General features: G+C 37.9%; 1 protein-coding gene across 3 annotated transcripts in view; it reads left to right on the top strand.

Moving 5' to 3' along the window:
• Nucleotides 1–21,605, top strand: part of OCA2 (OCA2 melanosomal transmembrane protein) — a 166,967-nt gene that overhangs the window by 45,502 nt on the left and 99,860 nt on the right. For all 3 annotated transcript variants that reach the window (XM_069006263.1, XM_069006283.1, XM_069006273.1), the window contains 5 exons: nt 8,338–8,409; nt 9,254–9,319; nt 10,405–10,461; nt 11,762–11,886; nt 15,392–15,530. In XM_069006263.1, coding sequence (XP_068862364.1) covers nt 8,338–8,409; nt 9,254–9,319; nt 10,405–10,461; nt 11,762–11,886; nt 15,392–15,530 — 459 coding nt within the window. The remainder of the gene's footprint in view (nt 1–8,337; nt 8,410–9,253; nt 9,320–10,404; nt 10,462–11,761; nt 11,887–15,391; nt 15,531–21,605) is intronic.

The following is a 21,605-nucleotide window of genomic DNA, read 5'->3' as shown; positions in this document are numbered from 1 at the left end:
ACACTCCTAATGCACACAAACAGGGATGAGAACCACTCAGCTCTTTCTGGGACCTCAGATGGTGCCTTCCTTCAGCAAAAGCAAGAGCAAAAGTGAATGAAAAAACATGAAAGTGTAGGAGGCAGGCTTGAAGGGAGATGTGATGACATGATTTAAAGAGGAAAAAAATTCGGAGAAGAAAAGTGGAGTGAAAAAAGACAGGAAATGTCAGGGATGAAGACTCTCCAGAGAAACTGCTAGCCAGAGCAGAAGGTTCCCTGTAAAGGTAATGCAAGCACTGCAGCTTGCTCTACTATTGTTCATAGTGCATGGCTGTATTTCTGTATTATCCTACTATTTTAAGAGGGCTGACAAAGATTCAGACAGGGATTTTGTGATTTGGTCCATGTCAATTGTTTCAATTCACAGTCTCATTAGTCTTAAGAATGCTGAGATAACTGGGAAAATACAAATGGTGGCATCTTTCAGTTTCAGAAAATGTTCTGAAACTGCAAATGTAATTGAGGGTCTCTCAGTCCTCACAAAGGCCTTTAGGACACAAGGAATGAGGGTGTAGAATACCAAAATATCTGGAGTGGATGGAGTCAGCAAAGCCTGCTGAGATAGGTGCTGGAGAACTGGATTGACCCTTGCAAGACTGAAAGCTTGTTCCTAGGCCAGCCTGTTGGTAAACAATGGCTTTGATCATGTCGACTCACAGTAGCAGTTTGGTTTATTTTCTTCTAGGTTCTTTACTAGCTCATGACCAGATCTCTTTACTTAAGTCACATAGAACATGTTTTATGTAGCTAAAATATTACAAGAATGAGTGCCTTGGCACATGAAAATGATCAACATCCTGTCTTTCTGCAAGGCTCTACTTTCTTTTGATGTGACCGGACCCAAGGCCCTGATTTACAGAACATGGGTTGGTTCATTTCTCTGTGTGTCTGTCCACTTCTATAACAAGACAAAATCCCCAAATTCATACCAAGTTCAGATTTGCTTTTAAAATTTGACTCTGAGGAGCTCTCAAGCTATCAGATGTTACTGGGTACTACCTTATGTACTTTTCTGGAGGTACATAAAACTGAGTTTTGTAACATCAGAACCCTTCCAACACATGGAGTCTGGAAAACATCCACTTGTGGCTGTAGTGATATAGGTATGGCAGACTTCTCTCTTTTGTATGATTCTGAGAGAAATATTAACTAGGCATGATGTTATATCTTTTTATCCCTTTTCACCTTAATATTCTGAGGTGGGAGGTTATTTCAAAACAAGAAGCAACTTAGCAGTCATTTCAACCCTTATCACATAGGATTAAACCCTCTTCTGGGTCCTCTGTCCATCATCTGTACAAATGATACTTCCTTCCTTCCTTCCTAGTTCTACGTTATTTTCTCCAGCTTTGCTTTTTCGTCAAGTTTCCAAGGCATGAAAATATAAGGGTTTCAATAGTTCGTTTAATCTCATGCATCAAGGTTATGTTTGTCTTCACATCATTCAAGGGCCACTTTGAACCAGTTAATCCAATGTTCCGTATCAGCATGAAGATTTAGTCATTCAGTTTTCTCTACAAACAGCAAGCAGTGATATAGCTACGGGAGAAAACTCATAGACACTGAAAAGATTGCAAATTGTGCACATTGTTAATTTAAAGCCTTTGACAGAACTATGGAGTAACAAATATCTCTGCAGAATCTAGAATCAACCTATAGATTTTCGATATAGAAGAGGGGAATGAATTAATCCAGTAATTTATTCACAGAAAATAATTTGATATCCTTAAGTCTCTCTCTCTGTCTATCTCTCCCTGATTCTCTCTCTGCATTGTTTTATGTATAGAAAGAATTGATGTCAGCTTAACACCGTTTCTTAGTTGCAGAATTTCAGGGCTGCCTATCCTAGACAAGGGTCTTAAGATATCCTAACTTTGTATTTCTTAGCTTGTTCTAGTTAATGTACTGTTGTGGATTAACCCCAGCCAGCAGCCAAGCCCCAGGAAGCTGCTCGTTCACTCCCCCACCAGAGGGATCAGAGAAAAAATTGGAAGGAGAAAAGCTAGCTAACTCATGGATTGAGATAAAGACAGTTTAATAAGGAAAGTGAAAGCTGCACATACAAGCAAAGAAAAGCAAGGAATTACTTCACTTCTTCCCATGGGCAGGCGGGTGTTCAGCCACCTCCAGGAGACCAGGGCCCCATCATGCAGAACAGTGACTTGGGAAGACAAACTGAATCACTCCAAATGTCCCCCCCCTTTCCTCCATTTTCCTCCTTTATATACTGATCATGATGTCATATGGTCTGGAATATGCCTTTGGTCTGGTGGGGTCAGCTGTCCTGGCTCACCATCTCCCATGCATCCACAGTCTGTTCATCAGCATGGCAGTAGGAAAAGCAGAAAAGGCCTTGGCTGTGTGTAAGCCCAGATCAGCAATAACATTCCTACGTTATCAACCCTGTGTTCAGCAAAATCCGAAACACAGCCCCATACCAGCCCCTGTGAAGAAAGTTAACTCTACCCCAGATAAAACCAGCACACATATCATAGGGATAAAAGTGAACTAATGCAGGCATTGTCTTGGACACCATACAGCATTACTTTTAATCACTTTCTATTTAAGATCTTGTATAGTGTTTCTATTGTGTAGCATTGTGTTAGGAAGTGACAAACTGTTGCCTTCCATGACTTCCCGTAAGGCAGGGTTGTTTTTACCAGGACTTCCTCCACTGATATTAAATCAGAACAAGTAATTTGACACACTGAGTGGAAATAAGTACTATAGCAGAATGTCATAGATGGGTGCTTTCTTTCCTGAGGGTTGTGTAGATGTTCAGATATGACAAAATTTTCTACAGAACCTAGTGTTTCCATTTAAAAATAGTCATTTAATGTTGGGTATTTGTCTTTAAAAAGAGCTTATTGAATATATATGAATATATATGGAATATCATTTTCACAGGCATAAACATTTATTGTGCAAAGAATGAATAAGAATGCATGTTAGTATTAAGATATGCAGCTAATGTTTCTAAAGCCACAGATTCTCCAGTCAGTGCTCTTAACTGGTCTTGATCACATATTTCATGCAAATGAAGGTATTATTATACTGATTTACCATGGATTTCTTGTAAAAATGAGTAAACTTTTGGTCTAGGATTTTTTTTCCCAAGCAAGACATACTTCTGTACAGTGATAAAGTTTTGACATATTTTGACTTACAGAAATGAGATTTATGATTAGATTTTCTAAATATTTAACCTAGTGTAAAGTCTTATGATTCATGTCTGCATGTATGGAATACATATGGATAATGTCCTAATCTGCAGAGGAAGACATAAATAGCTGTTCTTGCTGTCACCGATTTTTGTGATGCTTGTAGTCACTTTGGGATTCTTGATGCACATCATTTTTCACCAGTGTACCCTACATGCTTGCCTCAAGAGCTGCTCTAGTCCCTCCCTGTATGCTGCAGCAGCCTGTCATACTTTCTAAGCTATGTGAAGCACTTCCCTTTTGCCTCATTAAAATCCCTACAGAGTTTACTTGCTACTGCTTAGCTAAGTAATTCTAAGGCAATTAATTTTCTGTTATCATTCATCTTGCACAAGCTGTTGAGACACATCCCCTGTGAGGGGTTCCCTTGTGCTGGACACGGTGCTCCATGGCTGAAGAAGCTGCAGAACTGCTTCTGCAGAGCTTGTGTAGGGAGCAAACTGAAGGGAGGAGGGTGAGGAGTTAAAGCATTAGCTGCCATCAGCAGCTGAAGGGGAGGTATGTTGCTGTGCTTTCACTAACTGGTACTGGTCAGTCTCTTTACTAGAGGTGAGCATGTAGAAAATTAAATAAATATGTCTGGCATCACAGACCTTCTTTTTCTGCTGCTCTGACCTCCTTTGTGTCTGACTATATTGTATATTTCTAGTCTGTTGCTTTATTGTGTCCAAATTGTACAATTTACCAGAAATAAAGCAAACTTCCATGATCTGAGAATTTGATGCCATTCAGCTTTGAAGTGGATCTGTAGCAAGGCAGAGTTCAAAGTATTTCAAGGCTTTTCTGACCCTTGTTTTCTATTATCAGCCCAAATTTTCAGTTATGTTGCTTGACACTTAATAAAAATTACCTAATTTTTTAGCTAAATTACCATTGTTTTTCTGCAATTTCCATTTTTGATTTCAGCTTCTGATGCCAGTGTTAGACTTCTGCATTAATTTTTCAAAATGTGGGGTTTTTTGATCCACTTATTTTGATCTGCTTAAGAGTGAATGAAATATGTGTACACATGAAAGACTGAAGTTTCATCTGTATCCTGCTAAAACGACTGCAATAGTCCAAGGAAAAGGAGACCACCAAGATTTCTAAAGTACATGAGAGCAAATTACAAGATAACTCCATCAAGGGATGTGACCGAGGAGCACATTTTCAGAGGCGTTCAGGCTAATACTGTCTTGATTATCTTTAGAAAGAACAGTCTGTGGAAAAAACCTCTTCTACTGCTGAGAATGTCTTCTTTTAACTCAATAAATCCTTATTAAAACATAACAAGGACTAGATACAAAATATAAAGTCAGAAAAAAGGTATCCCAGGGTAAATTTTACTTCTCTCCCTCCTTGTCCCATACGAATAAAGAAATGAACTAGAGATTTTATAAAGTCTAAGAGGGATTTGGCTGTTGGTTTTATAAGGAAGGTCTCAGCTATTCTGGAGGTAGGTGAAAAATGCATAAAACCCATATGTCGATATAGGCTTGGTAATAACTGCCTCCTTGTTGAAATGCAGCAATGCTGCCACTCTATCAAATGTGAATTAATTTATCAGTAAAATAAAAAGTTTAATAAAACAGGCTTCACTGGAGATAAAATGGATAAGAAATGAATAGGGGCTGCATTTGAAACTTTACATTAAAATCATTGACACTCATCTTTCAACTGCTATTTATCACTTATAGCAAAGGACTTGTGGAAATAAAATATTTGGTATGATGTATCATTTACCAAATATCTTCACAAGCACATTTCAGAAATATGCCTGCCCTGGATTTCAGCTGGTAAAGGTATGCTCTGAAATAGTACACAGGTCACCATTCAATTGGCTTCTAAATATTTTCCTTTTGCCTCATGGAACACCATACAAGATTTAGTGTTTGGAATTCAGAATAATTTTTATAATGATGCTGTTGCAGTCTACCACGTGGTTTGATGAACTCAGTGCATAAATTCTAAAGCACTTTCAGATAGATAAAGAAATTTATATCTGGGGAAGGTCTAGGCTTTCTAAATCCAATTTGTATTATAGTTCTGGAACTACATATTGTTAATTAATATCAAGCACAAAGACTTGTGGCATAAATTATTTGGGTTGCTTTAATATCTTACTTAAAAATGAACTCCTGAATTAAGAGTATGGAAACTATTAGAATCAACATTCAGCACATTGTGTTTATCACACAGCAGGCAATCATGAGACAAGCTTTCTACAGAGAATTATGAAACAAAATTGCTATAGTAGCCTTTCCTAGTTCTTGCTTATTCTGAATTGACCCCAGGATGTTGCTGTCAACACAGCTACGTTGTTGACGCTGTTTTTAAGAGCATTCACTGTTGCAGCTTTGGGTATTTTCATTTTTTATATAAAATTCTGTAAATATCCATTCCCTTTTTTTTTCAATGTCTTCATCTCTTAGCCTTGTAATGTCCTGTATCAGTGATCTCTACAGCTGAATCCTGCTTTGTAAAGAGTGAAATCTGGACTGCATTGTTTTCAGTAGCAGTTTGTACTGGTATAACTGTCTCTTTGAAAAAGGTGAGAGCACTATCCTTTGCTGCTCAGTAAGGCAGCACTGCTAGGTGTCCTTCAGACAAAAATAAAGGTGATGTTGATGGTGAAGATGCCCTTTTTGAAAAGAGTTTATAAGTTTTGCGGTTGGACTAGGAGGTGGGGTGCTCTGGCATGCAAACTGATATTCTAAAAGCTTTGTACCTTCCTCCTCATCAGCGCTGTCTTTCTCATCTCCGTGGTCATTGCACAGGGGTATGCACTTTGTCAAGTGAGAGAAGGATCAGATGAATACAGATGATTTCTCACTTAACCTTTAAAAATGTCTTTAGATTCAGAAGTCCACTAAATCTCTCAGCTTTCCTGGGATTAAGTCTGTCTTCATTTATTTCTGAGCTCTTTCAGTTCTCTACCTGAGCTGTTGTTTATGGATACACTCCAAGATTCATCCTGAAAAGATACTTATCCCCTGCCAATCTTCAAAAGGGTTTGGTCATCTGTACTATTTTTCGGAAGACTAATAATGGATTTTTAATTGATATAATGCCCTCCAATTATGTGTTAGATGGAATTGTGGTTTAAAGAATGTCACAACTTATAACCTGCATCTCCTAACTTCTACATTTGTAAGCTTTTAAAAGTACATTTGCAAAATATTATTTGTTTGGGGTTTATTTTCTGTGAAAAGAAAATTAAAGAGAGTAATCTATTCTTTCCTAAAGCTTCCTAAATATCAAATTTTGAATATTTACATGTCTCAGAGTTTACATAAATGTTCCTTCTAGGCTTTACATTATTTTATGACTTTCATTTCATAGTTTGCTGGAATGAAGAGTTGTACATTTACTAAGTTTTTTGTAATAAAGCTTTGCACCTTGTTCATAGTTCAGGATATACTTTTGTATATCCTTCTTGAAAAACCACCAGAATGAAGGAACTGACAGATTAGTTAATTTGTACAGTTTCTTTCTGCATAAATTAAAGCCAACTTCACCCATAGGTGACAGCAAACTCTTGGAAACTGAAAATGCAGTCAACCCAATGTAAGCAATTAAGTATAAAACAGTGACAGCAAAAGTGCTCATGTGGAAATATTAAAAAAAATCTGTGGCTAAACAAATCTCAGAAAACCTATGATATGTTTTTGAGAACTGTAAAAGAGCTATCTAATGTGGGTGGGGACTGACTGAGGAGAAAACCTTCAGTCTGAGGACAGCTGAGAATTTCCCAGTAGCTTATGCTTGAACTTTGCTCTGGTAAGAAGCTGATCCCCTTCCCTAATGGACAGCTCTGCTTGGCATCCTTTATTGGAGAGAGCTGTAAGGTCAAATTGCTACACCTGATTGTCAGCCAGAAGAGCTATGGAATGTTATCAAATGCTCCCCACCTCTGCAGAATCAGAAGGGTGTACGTGTGTTTACGTGTCAATGCTCTGAAACTGGAAATCAAAAATGAACCAGTGAGTTACCACACACATTTCTCTAGGAGCTGGTGGGAGCCGTCCTCTGTGCTCTGAACAAGTGGGTCATCAGGATGTAAAAACCTTTGTCTGATCTCCTGCTTTGTGACCATGAATAGGTTATTCTTCAGTGCATTTTTAAGGAAAACAGGAGAATGAGACAGATAATTCTTTTGACTCTTGAGTTAGTAAGTTATGTATTTATTTTTCTAGTAATTTGGTGAATTGTGTAGTTCTTTACCATTTCTGTTAAAACTACACAATCAAGGAGAAAAAACAAAGCCAAATATTTCCTTTTTTGCTTTTCCTTTACAAATGGAGGAGGGCCTTGAGATGCTCTCATCCTATTGTTTTTTATCAGCAAAATATTTCTTATGAAATTAGCAGCAAATGAAATATTTCTAGTCTGTTTTATTTCTTTCTCAACAATAATTCTAACTTGCATTGGAATAATATTTAAACACATTAATACGGAAAGCTGGTAATTAGATTCAGTCTTTTGTAGTGTGATTTTCATTAATTACATGCTTACTTTAGCTGAGTTATTTTACACAATCTATGATCTTCCAGACACAGAGGATTAAATAACTGCAGATGAGTTCCTGGAGAAAAAAAGCACATTTTCAGGGCGCGCTTGCTGAACCAGCCCCTATTAAGAATAAGGTGGATCACTTCCTGGGCATACATCTTCTTTCCATGGGCTGTGAAGGGAAGCCAACAGGAGCAGGCTTTTTGATCCTTAAGCTGGGGAAGATGAATTGCTTTCCTTCTTGGATCACCTACTGACAAATGTGAGAAACTGGTGCTGAAGTCCCTTCTCTACCTGGAGATTAGAGCTGAGACTTCCTAGCAGGGTTTGCAGAGGCAAGGCTTTGGCTGGTTGTTTATTTTAAATTTTGTTTTATTTGGTTTTTGTTTTGTTTGTTTTTTTGTGCTTTTTTTTTATTGTTGTTTTTAATAGCAAAGTAATTAACCATCCTTTGGTCAGAAAAAACCCTCAAGCAAATGAAGAAAAGAATTGTCTACATGAATTTTTGTCCTTTCTCCCACTTCTTTTTAATAGTAAGGAAATGCTTAGAGGGAGCTGTGGTCAATTGTTACCCTTTGTTGCAGATTGTTCACAGGACCCTTGCAGCGATGCTGGGCTCTTTGGCCGCTTTAGCCGCCTTAGCTATTGTTGGGGAGGTAAGTTATCCAACTGTAAGTGCTCCCTTTGTTTCTGGCTGTGGTGTCAGCTATGATAAATTTCCTTGTTTGCCCAGTTCTAACTGAGCACATGGCAAAGCAGTGTTTTTTAAGAAAGAGAGATGGTAGGACAGAAACTGGGCTGGGAAAACAGGTCAGACATGTATAGACAAGGAGAGTACAAAGAAGTCAGTTGATGCCTTTTTGTTCTGATTTGCAGGAAGCTGACTAAAACAATTTTCAGCTTAATCCAGCGTTAGTTTAACATTGTTATTTTCGGTAATGTTAGGCTACCAAGCAAACCTCAATGGAAATACATCGCTTTATACTACCCTAAATAATTACATCTCATGCTTTCCTGTTCCAACCCTTTTGTTTCTCCTGCTGCTTACTCGTAGCTGATATATAGTGAAACCTCAGATTGATTTTCTCGGTTGTTCTCATAACCACATCATTACTATGTTCCCTTAAATTCCCTCCAGTTTGTTCACAGGTGAAGTGGTATGCTTTTGTTCTTTACCAAAAAGGAAACTGCAGTGTACCATATAATTTGGTTATCTTTTATTTCTGTAATGCTATGTAAGGAACAACTAGACCAACCAATAGCCTGATAATGACCCACTTAGAATGCCAGCAGTACTTTGAATTAGTAATAATAATAATAATAATAATAGTAGTAATGGCAATAATAAAGAGTCCTTTTTATGTAGCTTGTAGGAACACTTATTAATTTCCATCACAGCTTATTTAAATGGCTCATCAATTAAGTGGAGTTTATAAGTCATAGCTAATCACAAGTTAGGTGTTTTGTGGCATTCACTAGTAATCGTATTTTTGATTGCAGAGGCCAAGTATGGTTGAAGTGGTGGAGTGGATTGACTACGAGACACTGGCATTATTGTTTGGAATGGTAAATAAAACATATCTTTTGCTCTAAATGTGCCAAAATAATCACATTCAATGTAGAGATGTTTCCTTTAAAAATATTTTGTTAATTGTACTTAGACAACTTATGATGAAAATTTCTGTCTTGAGGAATATTCCAAAAAGGATGAGGATCAGACCTCTGAAGGAGTCTTTTGAAAAGTTGATACTTTTCTATTTTTTTTTCAATCTGTGAAATCATATTGATAACATGCAAAAAACATCCTTGGGGTTAATGAATGGAAAGACCTGTTTAAGGGTCAAAGATTATCACTCTCATTTATCTTTTTAATTTTGTTTATTCAAAACCTTCCTCAAACACACTCTGCTGGAAAAGTGGTTTTCTTTGTCTTACTGCTATGTCTGAAGCTACAAAAAACCAAGCCAGAAACGGAGAAGTAATATCTGATGAGACTACAATAATATATTATTTTAATCACTTTGCCCAGAGCTATTTGTGGTAAAAAGTGTTGTCCAAATGCTACTAGACTCTAACAAAAAATATACAACATACAAAGACAAAATTACAATTATCTGTTTCCATTCTGAGCTTTTCTTCCTGACACTGGTCCTTGCTCCCTGCATTCCCCACAGAATAAGAAAGCAAAAAAAAATTCTATTGGGAGCTAAGACAGAAGGACAGGAGACCTCTGAGATGTAGGAAAATGCAAGCAATTCTTGAAGCCACTATCTTCTGTGCTCTGTAGAGCATTACTGCAGAGAAAAAACACACTTACTGTTTTTTCTTGATTAATGATATAAGTGAGATACATTGAGTACTTAATGTATAATGCCCACTTAGTCACTACAAATAAAATTCAACCCAACTAGTATGACATTTACAGAATGCTTAAGTTGAGAAGTATATTTCACCATATGATGAATTAACTAGAGATATCTGGCAGCTGTAGTGGATATTCTAATATAACGGTGATTAGATTCTCAAAGCTGTGTCAGATAAGAAGTCCATTTGTCAGGATCACAAACTGCTTTGCTTTAGTTTTGAGTAATGATTCAATTACTATTATATATCAGTTCCAAGTGATTATATTTTTCTTCATCTTTTGCTAGATGGTTTTGGTGGCCATATTTTCAGAGACTGGATTCTTTGACTACTGTGCAGTAAAGGTAGGTTTATTTGGTACTTATAATTATTTTTAGATTTATCAAGTGAGTATTTGTTCAAATCTGCCACACCAAGCACTATCTTTAAAGAACCTTTCTAAGGTCAATGTATACTTATCACATTAGAAATTACAGTGGTCAACTTGTAATTCTGGAAAAATCCTTTGTGGATGAAAGGAAGCCCTTAATGCAATTCTGTTTCTACAGGAGAATGTTAAAGGTCCCCAGTAGGGTACACAAGCATTTGGACAGTATTAAGCTGAGTATTTCACTGACTTTCCCAGGACTGCAGTTGTGCTGTAGCTGAAATCTCTATTTATGCCTGGCAAAGGGACAGAAGAAATATGGGATGGATCTATTGTTAACTTTATGACCACATATGAAAAGCAGCCACAGATCTTTGCACAGTAGAGAACGAAAGATTACATGAAAAGTGTAATTCCTAGAATCATAACCACAGAATTAGAGAACGGTTTGGGTTGGAAGAAACTTTAATCATCTTGTTCCAATCCCCCTGCCATGGCCAAGGACACCTTCCACTAGAGCAGGTTTCTTAAAACCCCGTCCAGCCTGGCCTTGAACACTTCCAGGGATGGGGCATCCACAACTTCTCTGGGTAACCTGTTACAGTCTCACCACCCTCACAGTAAAGAATTTTTCCCTTATATCTAATCTAAACCTACTCTCAGTTTAAAGCCATTCCCCCATGTCCTATCACTACACACCCTTGCCCAAAGATTTTCCCCCCAGCTCTCTTATTGTCCCCCTTTAGGTACTGAAAGGTCCTGTAAGGTGACCCCAGAGCCTTCTCTTCTCCAGGCTGAATAACCCAGGTCTCTTCCAGCCTGTTCTCATATGAGAGGTGCTCCAGCCTTTTGATCATGTTTTGCCCTCCTCTGGACTCACTTCAGCAGTGCTGGTCTGAGGGTGGGGAATGTGTCCCAGCTTGTGGAGGTGGTGGGAAGTCTGAACCACCTTAGTCCACCTGGGCGTGCAGGCAGAAGATGGGGGCTCAGCCCTTCTCCTGCCACAGACCCCCTGTACGGCTGGCAGCAGAGCGTGATGTTTCTTCAGACTTGTTTCTGTGTTGGCATGCTGGGATTGTTTGCCCACTTCCATAAAATCTTTTCTTGCCAAATTATTTCGTACTGGAGAGGGTGCTGTTGGAGTAATAGTAAAGGAATAGTAACTACTCAGAGCTCGCTGTTGCTTGACTTTGATCTAGTTGCTTGATCTGTAACTTTTTGAAGACTAAGATGGAGTGATGTAGTCCCCTAATTTTGCTTCTGTTTGTTTTTTCTAGGCTTATCGGTTCTCTAGAGGCAAGGTGTGGGCCATGATTACACTTCTGTGCCTTATTGCTGCAATTCTTTCTGCATTTTTGGACAACGTTACCACTATCTTGCTCTTTACTCCAGTAACCATAAGGTATTTTATTGTTATGTTTTGGACTTGGTCTTTTATAGCCAGCAATCAGTAGTAGACATGTGTGCAAAATACTTGTTTGGAGCTTTTTTTTAATCATTTAAATGGAAATCAGAGCTTCAAATACTCTTATTGTAGTAGAATAAAAAACACTTTCAGAGGAAAGGGTAGCCTTTTGCCTTTGCATGAATACTGAACACATATCTGAAACCTGTGAATACTGCCTTGGCAGTTACTGTTCTGGTTTGGCTTCATATCTGAACTACAACAGCATATTACACCCAATGTTCCCTAGTAGATGAAATTTTTTTCCTGTAAAGCAGGCAGTATTTTTAAAATTAAAGTTGCCTTATCCTTTGCTGGCTAATATCTATATACAATTTTAGATAGTAATTTATGTTTTAGTGAAGTTGCTATCCCTTCTAATATTAGTGACAAACAAATTTAAAAAAAAGTCCATATTTCATCTAACAGCTTTTTCTTGAATATGAGCACATGAATTTTATTCCTGTTGGTGATCATGTCACTGGTACAGCTACTGGTTAATTCCACAATTTGAGATTAGATATTTGGAACTTTGAGCAGACAAGAGTGAATTTAATTACTTCAGATTTCTGTAAATTAATAACGTGATTTGCAACTACATTTAATCAATGTGGGATTATAAATTACTGTCTAACCTGAATTTAACCTGTGTCTGGTCAGGCAAATCTTTTTAATCCAGTTCAGTTTTGGAAAGATCTAGTGTGTTTTTAAAATGATCCTGAGAGATGTAATGCTTGCAGTCATTATCACATTAAAGTACACAAAATTCTATTAAGATATGCCCCCTCTTTAAAATGCAGTGTAAAGCAGAAAAAACCAATTTTGCTAGTGAAATTTATTCTAGACTGGAAACAGCTGGTGAATGAAAGCTCCATTTGTCTTCTGTCCGATTATATTTCAAAGAGATGGCTTTGCCGTACCCTAATCAATAATTGCACCTCTAGCAGTAAGCAGCATGGGAACTATTAAACACCAAGTTTTCTTTAGCTGTGTTCCAGAATTTTGGATAAATATAATTTGGAAATGGATTGAAATCCAGACGTCAATGTAGCATAAAAAGGTTTTCACAGTCAGAGCTACTGTAACATTTATTCTGTTTTCAAAGAATCACGGAATAGCCCAGGTTGAAGGGACCTCAAAAGTCCGTCTGGTCCAACCCTTCATGGGAAAGGAAGCCTAGATGAGATTATCTAGCACTCTCTTCAATCAGATCTTGAAAACCTCCAGTGATGGGGACTCTACCACATCCCTGGGGAGGCTGTTCCAGTGGTTAACTGTTTTCACCATACATTTTTTTTCTTATGTTGAGGTGAAATCTCTCCCTTGTACTTGTTGCCTCTTGTCTTCTCCATGTGGATCCTTGTGAAGGAGTCTCTGCCTTTGTAGATGCCTTTAACTAATGGACTTTTGTACTAAATGTATAGCAAGTCCTTTAGTTTTATACTAAATGAACTTGCAACACTGAAGAAGGGAAAACTCAGTATGTGGGAAACATTTGTATTTAAATTACTATCAAAACTAAAATAAAATTTTATCTCACCTACTAAAACCAAATAATTGCTTACTTCAAAAAGCTTCATGCTGGGGGTCATTTTTTTAAAATCTTACTGCCATTGTCTACAGCGTCACTGTGCTGCCCTGTGCAGCCTCCATTGCCGTGGAGATAAAGCTTGCAGAAAATCGTGCTGACTCGATGAACATAAGGGTTTATATTTCCTGTAATAAGGAAAACAACATGATACTTGTTTCACTCTGCCTTTTGTAGTAAGCTGCTAAAAAAGGAATAACTACCCCTTTTTAGCTGTAGCTTATTTTCAAAATACTTTGTTATTGGGAACTGGAAAAGGCTAATAGTTGTACACATGAGGAAGTATATAATCCAGGGTAAGTAAACTGAAGAATTGTGACCCTGCCATATAGCTTGCACATTCTGATGGTTTTATACTTTGGGCTTAGCCTTTTCTGACTTACATCAGAGTTCTCTTTTCAAGATGTCACTAGGCCCATCAAAAAGAAAGAATCACTAAAGAAAAGTTTAGATTATATTTTGAAATACTGGGAGGTCAAGCAGCAATAAAATTACAAGCACAACTGTGGTCTTGTACCACAATTGATACATTTGGACTGGTTGTACTGCAAAGTACCCTTTAACTGAATGATTTCATGCTGCTATGTGCTGACATATATGTCATCTGACAATGTTTTTTCTGAGTTTTAAATTGACTTGGTGATAGTGTAAGTGAAGCAAGTTAAGCTTCTTTTGCAATACACTCTTTTGTCTTTGAAATATGGGTTTTAGTAACAGAGACTTAGGCTAAACAGTGAAGCTCCACCCTTCCTTATGGAAAATGTGTGAGAGCACTGCAGTGAGAGCAGTACTGAGAAAGCATTCTTCCTGCATACTCTTTCCCACATAGGGAAGAATTCTCATAGTACTGCTATGAGGTAGAGGGGCAATAATTTAAGTGTGGCCTCCATCTTTACATTCTGGAGCAACATTTTGATAAGCTGTGAGGAGGAAAGTTGTTTCTTACTCCAAAGTGCTTAGATGTGACTTGAACTTTCAGTCTTTATTACCACAGCCCCAGTTTAAAGTCAAAGGTGTGCTTCAGAAAAGAGTGGATTATGTGGGCATGTGTGTAAATGTAATTGGTGAGTTGGAGTAATCTGTGTGAAGATTACTCTGTGTAAGTGGGTTCTGAGTTGAAATGGTTCATGAAGTTACTGAGTCAATCCCAGTGTTTGTCAGAGCACTTTAAGGTGCTTCTTATTAAAGAAGCGTTTTACCTTTTCTTATCAAAGCATCATCCTACTAGAGAAGCATTAAATATATTTGGACTGCTAAAAACATTTCGAGGTTTTTTCTACTCTTGTTTCATTACAAACAGAAATATTCGTGATCAAGATTTAGAGAAGGAGGAAAATAGGGACAGAATAAAATGGATAAACCTAGCCTGAAAGCTGAAGTCTCTAATAGATGATTCATGGCTAATAGGCAGCCTGCACAATCCTCTACCACTACCCCTACTTATTAACATAAGAAAGTTAATCACTGTTGCTGAATGCAGAGCCTGTGCTTGACCAGAATAGTTTTCCACAGGTCAATGCAGCTTAAGGACCATGGTTTCAGAAGCTGTATCACAATAAAAATTTGAAATACTATTTTCTGTGTAGCCCAACTCCTGTAATAGTTTGACTACTTTTAATGAAATGCTTTAAAAAATGCGTCAATTTTGTAGTCTTTAACAACTGGATTTTAAATGTAAAAAGAAATCTATAAATTTCATTTATATTGTTATAATTATTGTAGCACAATAAATGCTTCAACAATATAGAGACATTATGTTTAAAATCCTGCTATTTTTCTGTGAAATGACTGCATTTTGTAATTTTTGTGCATTTTAAGATCTAAGGTAATTTATGCATGGGGTAAGAAGTTAATTTCATTATCTTTACACTACAGGCTCTGTGAAGTACTTAATCTTGATCCTAGGCACGTCCTGATTGCGGAAGTAATCTTCACAAATATTGGGGGTGCTGCCACTGCTGTTGGGGATCCCCCAAATGTGATTATTGTTTCAAAGCAGGAGCTGAGGAAGAGGGTATGTACTGCACTCTGTTTGGCTACTAAAATTAAGTATTGTGTTGACTTATGCAATGTTGATCCTTCTCTTCCCCCAGACAGCCATATAAACAGAACATAATCTACTTTTTTTGCCATGCTATTTCTTTCTTAGTAGGATGATAAGACAGAAGAGAGTGATCTTTTGGGGACAAAATAGTGATGAAGAATAGACTTTTTGATCTGGACTGAGAATGCCAGTTTAATTTTTTTGTTGTTGGTGAGGATTTCCTTATCAATGGCAAAATGAGGAAAGAAGCAGAACAATGGAGGGCTGCAGACAGGGCAACAAGTTGGAAAAAAAAAAAAAAAAGTGAAAATGGAGATGAAAATCCATCCATTTTTTCAGTATAGGTTTTCTCTCAAAAGTTAAATATGAGACAATTTGACATTTTACAGAGAGGTTGCATTGCCCCTGTAGAGCCATGACACACATGAGGCACTTTATCCTTCAACCACAGCCCAAGGGGATGTGGGGCATGAGAGGAGGTGGGTGCTTCTCCTCTGCAGCTCATGCTGCAGCTGGCTCCCACCTCCTGGCAATGTTTTGCTATCTCCAGGCTGCAGTGACAGATTTTAGCTTCCAACACTTGGCTCTTCTGTTGTTTGCTGGGTGTCTGGTGCCAAAGGGAAAGCTGTGGTGGCTGGTGCTGGGTGGGACTGCAGGACACAAGACACCTGCCAGCAGGAGCATCCCAGTCCCACCATTTCCTCCCACCCACATGGGCCTCTCTGCCCTGTGGACTGGCTGTGGCACTGCTGGCAGGTGTTTGCAGCCCTCAGCACCTGCATGGAGCTGGTGTTTGCTGAGTTTACTGTGCTTTCAGCTATCCCTGCTACCCCTGAACATGAGGGCATCAAGTCTCCTTTCTGCCTCTGGCACTGTCTCCCATCCTCTTTCGCTGGTGGGCTGTGGGGCAGCAGGGAGACAGTTTGCTCAGGATGCAAGGGGAAGCCCCTCCTGGGATGGAGCAGATCTGCCCTTCTCCTAATCCTTCATCACCACCAACAAGCAGCACCATGGAAGGGGCAGTTATGTAATGGGCATATCTATAAGGACACCAGGCACATGCTTTCTGTTTTGGTCAGGTGTCATAAACCCCCCCTAAAATAAATAATTCTAAAGAAATTTAGTGTTAATTGAGCTAGTGAAAAAATAACTGCAAGTGGGTGAGGGAGTTGTAGTACAAAATCCTAGGTTTATATTTTTTTAAATTTCTAGTCACTTATGTTTCTGTTGCTCCATGAAAGAAAGATCTCTTCTAATTAACTGAATGCACCCAAATTAATTAAGTACTGTCCAGGTTTGAAAATGTCTTTGAAAGTCTATAGTATTTAATAAACTGATTGTTTACCATCAAAATATTTAAAATGTGCCACAATTGGCTAGTTTGGATGATGACTCTGAAGACTGTAATATTCATTGTTAGCTGAGAATTTGATACCTAAGCTTTACATTTTAAATATAAAATCTGTGCAACTATTTAAAACTTCTAATCTAAAAAAGAATAATTAACACCTGCCATGCAGGTCATTTTCCTAAATACTCAAAAACTCGTCATCTCTATACAACCTTTAGAAGTGGCTATAAACACGGGAAATAATTAAGAAACCAAAATTGAAAAGAAATAATATATTTTTCTTGTTTGAGATATTGATATTTTTAGGAGGACTCAGATGTATAAATACCCCAGCAAATATGACATTATAGCAAATTCTGTATCTGAAACAAGCACAAAAATCTTTCCAGATGTTTTCAATCTGGACTATTTTCAGATCTTTTGTTGCATCACAGAAATAAGAACATAATGAAATAAATTACGTTCAACAAAGGGCCATAGAATTTGTGCTGCTTCTTTTCTATATTCTCAATTGTATGTCTTTGTATATAAACAAAAGAGGGTCAAAGACCTATCCTTGGCCCTGAGGCAGAGTGTCATGGCCTGGGGTATGTCCTCACTGCTTAGGGCTCACCCCTTCTAAAGGAGATTTGCCTGGGAGAGTGCTGGCAGGAGTAACTGGATAAAGCCGAGAGAGAGGGCAGAGGGAGCTGGACCATCTGGCCTCTTACAGTCTGAGCTGTTGAACTAATAGCTGGATTCCTAATTTTGTCCACCCGCTCCAGCATGCTCTCTTTTGATCAGAAGGAGAAATACAGACATTGCTGTCTTGTTTCTGAAACTGCTTCTAGCAAAGGATGCTGTGAAGAAGGGTTAAATGAGCAACCACAGTTCTGTGTCTAAAATGCTTGGGGAGCCTACTGCATTAGTACCAAGTAAATTTTACTTTATTCTTTTCTCTCTTTTTTTTTAACTGTTTCAGAGGTAAAAGTTCTTGAATGCATTGATGACATTTTAGAAACAGTTCTTCGTGCAGTATATTTTATAGTTTCTATTATGATGTTTTCTACAGAAAATAATTGTTTTTCAGCTCTTTTTAGCATTATAGTCATGTTTTTGGACATTATAGGCATTCTAGGAATTTTTCCCACTTGCTATTGTTGTTGAAATTCTCCTTTTCATTCTCTTTCCTTCTCAGTGTTATTTTTGCACAGTAAGTACAGGAGTACTTGGACAACTGCCCCTGCAGGAAGTTGAACAGTGAATTGCACTATGTAGATGATTGGGTTTTCTACTTTATTTAGGTGCTATCTGGAGATCAGTTTTACCAGTCTTCCTGAACTTTTACTGCTGTACAGCAACCTCTAAAAGCAGCCAATTAAAATATTATGCAAGTCTACACTTTTGTAGGAAACCTTGGCTTTTGTATCAGTATGAAATTAAATGCATCCTTGTTACTTTGGGTGCTGTTATTTGGTTATAGTGTTAGAAATGCTTTACTCTTTGTTTACTGTAATGCTGGAGAGACTTTTCTCCCTAGGTTCTGGGGAAAACTCACATCATATTAAAAATATTTTATTTAAACCATGTTTGAATAAATAAGATTTTTGTAACATTTTGCTCATTAAAATGTAGCAATAAGTCTCTTTGCTTGTCTTGAGATGCAAATGAATGTCAAAAGGATTTTTTTCTTTGTAGCTGTTGGTAATTTATAATCCTGACATATTCCCTACCATCATGACTAGAATCAGTGGAACATTTGCATAATAGGAGAGGAAGATTTGTTGTAGTGTTGCTTGTTCTTAGTTGGAGCTGGAAGAATTTTCACGAAACAGCATTTGTATTTTGATTTTAGGGAAGGAAAATAAGAGCAAATGGAAAACATGTTCAGTGAATATAAAACATTTTTTAATGTTTTATTATCTTCAGAGTGCTGCTACTGAATGGCCACTGTTAACAAAATTATATTTTTATTTTGAAGAGATATGTGCTTCGGACTTTGGAAGCTCCATGTTTATATGCACAATAGAGCATGAACCAGTTGGATATGGTCCTTGCTTTCAGAGGGGTTGGACAGCAAATCTTCTGTATTTGGGAACTTCACAATCACACCTTTGAGATCAGAAGTTGCTTGAGCTCTAAACATAGGCTGTGGTTGCAAGCTCTTTAAAGAATGGATGGCAAATAGGTCTCCAGAGCTGTGAACATAGTGATAGTGAACATGTGCACTGGTGTATCCAGGCTAAATCTGCATGAAAGAGGTAACGATAAGAGCAAAGGCAGTTTTAGCATATGCTAGCCACTGGATTATATCCTTTTATTTACTGTTTTTGTTAGCATATGATAACGCTTGTGCTGTTAATCTGATGTTTGCTGAGGATTTGGGGGGTTTCAGCATATCACTAGGAATTATTCCTGCCATTTAATAGGAATTTCCTGGAAAATTGACAGATATCAGGTTTTCCTGTGCTGTCTTTTAGACATTTTCAGCCTTCATGCTGAAATTTAGCATGATGTGATATTAGTTGGTTATATTTAGTAAAAAATTTTGGTACCTAAGAAATTATGGATGAAAGTAGGTACTTGTCAGGGTCTCCTCCCCCTGCCATGTAGCCCTCCCCACTGCAACAGGTACTTCTGAAAAGAAGAAGATAAAATCCTATATATGAACCTTTAAAGATATTTTAAGCACTGGTAAAATGGATTCCCATAGTTTAATAGGCTATTTTTGTTGAGTTTGCTGGATACAAGCTTGTTAAAACTTTTAATTGATTTGTAGAACTCTACCCCTTCTGTCGCTGTTTCATTGATCCCTTTTCTCAAGAGAAAATTAAACTTAGGTACTAAGTGCATGAACTGAAATGCATAGGCTTACATCTGATTTCAGAATTTTTGCCATCTATGCATATAGTAATCATTAAAGAGCATAATACAAAACAAAAAATGGGATTCATCAGCATCTCAAATAAACATTATATTCATGTAACTGGGTTAGACCATTAGTGATTTTTGGGTCTGTGACATCATGAGCAGCTCCCTTGAGAGACAATGCAGATCTCAGTCACTCAGCTAGAAGGGATGTTTAAGCCAATGTAAAAATAATAAATTACTCTTGCTCTCCCTCATTTTATTAGTTTTCAAATATTAATTAAAGGGCATTCTGGCTAGAAATACCGTACTTGCTGCTCCCCAAATCGCTACACCAAGCCATAACTTTTGCTTTCTCATTGCTCTAAAAAGGCAGATTTCTTGTGGAAAGGCCTGAATTACTAGAATTCAATTTCACATCTCCAGAAGCAATGAAAAAAATCATCAAGATGATAGAAAGTTAGCATTTTAGGAAAACAATATGATACTTCCTCCTAATGTGAAATTGATATATTTGACTTTGCATTTTAAACTATAAACCAAGGAAAGATGCCTACTCTGTTTCAGCTGAGTCTGTAGGCAGTGGAACCTTTAGGCTGTTTTCTTGCTAAAGTAAAATCTTTAGATTTTCTGTCGACTGGGAAACAGGAGAAATTTGACACAATCATCATAGCCTAAAGCAAGGGACATTTGAAGCATGTTTTGTATTTATCTCATAGATTGAAATCTCCTGGAAGAAAAGTATTTCTTGCCTATTGTGCATGTCAATTCTATTCCAGTCTATTGTGCAGGAAAAGAAAATCTTTGTGAAAATGACTTTTTGTTGTATGCAGCAGACATGTGTAGCACTTTAATGTTTTTTACAATGCTGAGTCCCGGCCCCAGCAGTGCAGAAGACTTGGGAGGTATAAGATGTGCTACCCAAAGCTACAAAGGGTATGAGTGTAGGCTCTGTGGAGATGCTGCATGTCCTTTCTGGGGTGTGGGAAAGGGAACAGGGACAACTGATGAACCAACGGTGCCACCACCTTGGTATCCTTTGCTACATCGTTGGTATCTGTGGTACAGTGAAAACGCTTTAGTCTCTTAAAGTTCTCCAAGAGGCTGCCAGCTGGCTACTAGCTACCTGACTATGCCTGGTGTGAAACTGGCCTTCTTTTTCTGTGAAAACATATTCCCTGTGCTGCAGAGAGGCTGGTGCTAAGCATGCAGCCCAAAGCATCAGGGAGGGCAGCTGTCTGTATTTCACTGTGAGCCTTTCTGATATCGACCATGAAAAGTAGTGCACTTGGTAGCCCTCAGCCTCCTCATGGCTACAGGGCATCAGCTGTCCAAGGCTAGCAATCATCAGGATTCATTTTCACTCACTGTCTCTTGTGGATCAATGCAAGGAGGTAATAGGGAGGGAAGCCAGGAGCAAGGGATGGGAAGAGAACTGACTCCAGTGTTGTGTTATCGCCGACAGTACTGTCACGCAAGCTCTTTCCTGAAATAGGCACACTCCATGTTAGAAAACAATTTGTTTCAGCTGAATTGGAAAGCTGTTCTGCAGTAGGAGCAGAGCAGCATGTTTTCTTTTTCACCAGGGATCTCAGAGATATGAAAGATCAATGTGCTGATATTATGAACTTTAACAAAATCCTGAATCTCAGCCCAGCTACTCCATTTGAAAAGTTTGGGTAAGCTCTTGGATAGGATGCCAAAAAATCTAGTAGACATTTTTTTTCTTCTTGTGATGGTGTCTGCAAATCACTTTCAAGGCTTATCTGCGTCAGCTCTTAAGTCATGAAGCTGTGTTAATTCTGATTTTTTTTTCAGGGTATTTTGATCTCTATCTCATTTCAATT

Source organism: Aphelocoma coerulescens, chromosome 1 (genome assembly GCF_041296385.1).
Source record: "Aphelocoma coerulescens isolate FSJ_1873_10779 chromosome 1, UR_Acoe_1.0, whole genome shotgun sequence".
Taxonomy (NCBI): Eukaryota; Metazoa; Chordata; class Aves; order Passeriformes; family Corvidae; genus Aphelocoma; species Aphelocoma coerulescens.
Note: the sequence above shows the minus strand (reverse complement) of the source record. Positions and strands in the feature narration are given on the sequence as shown.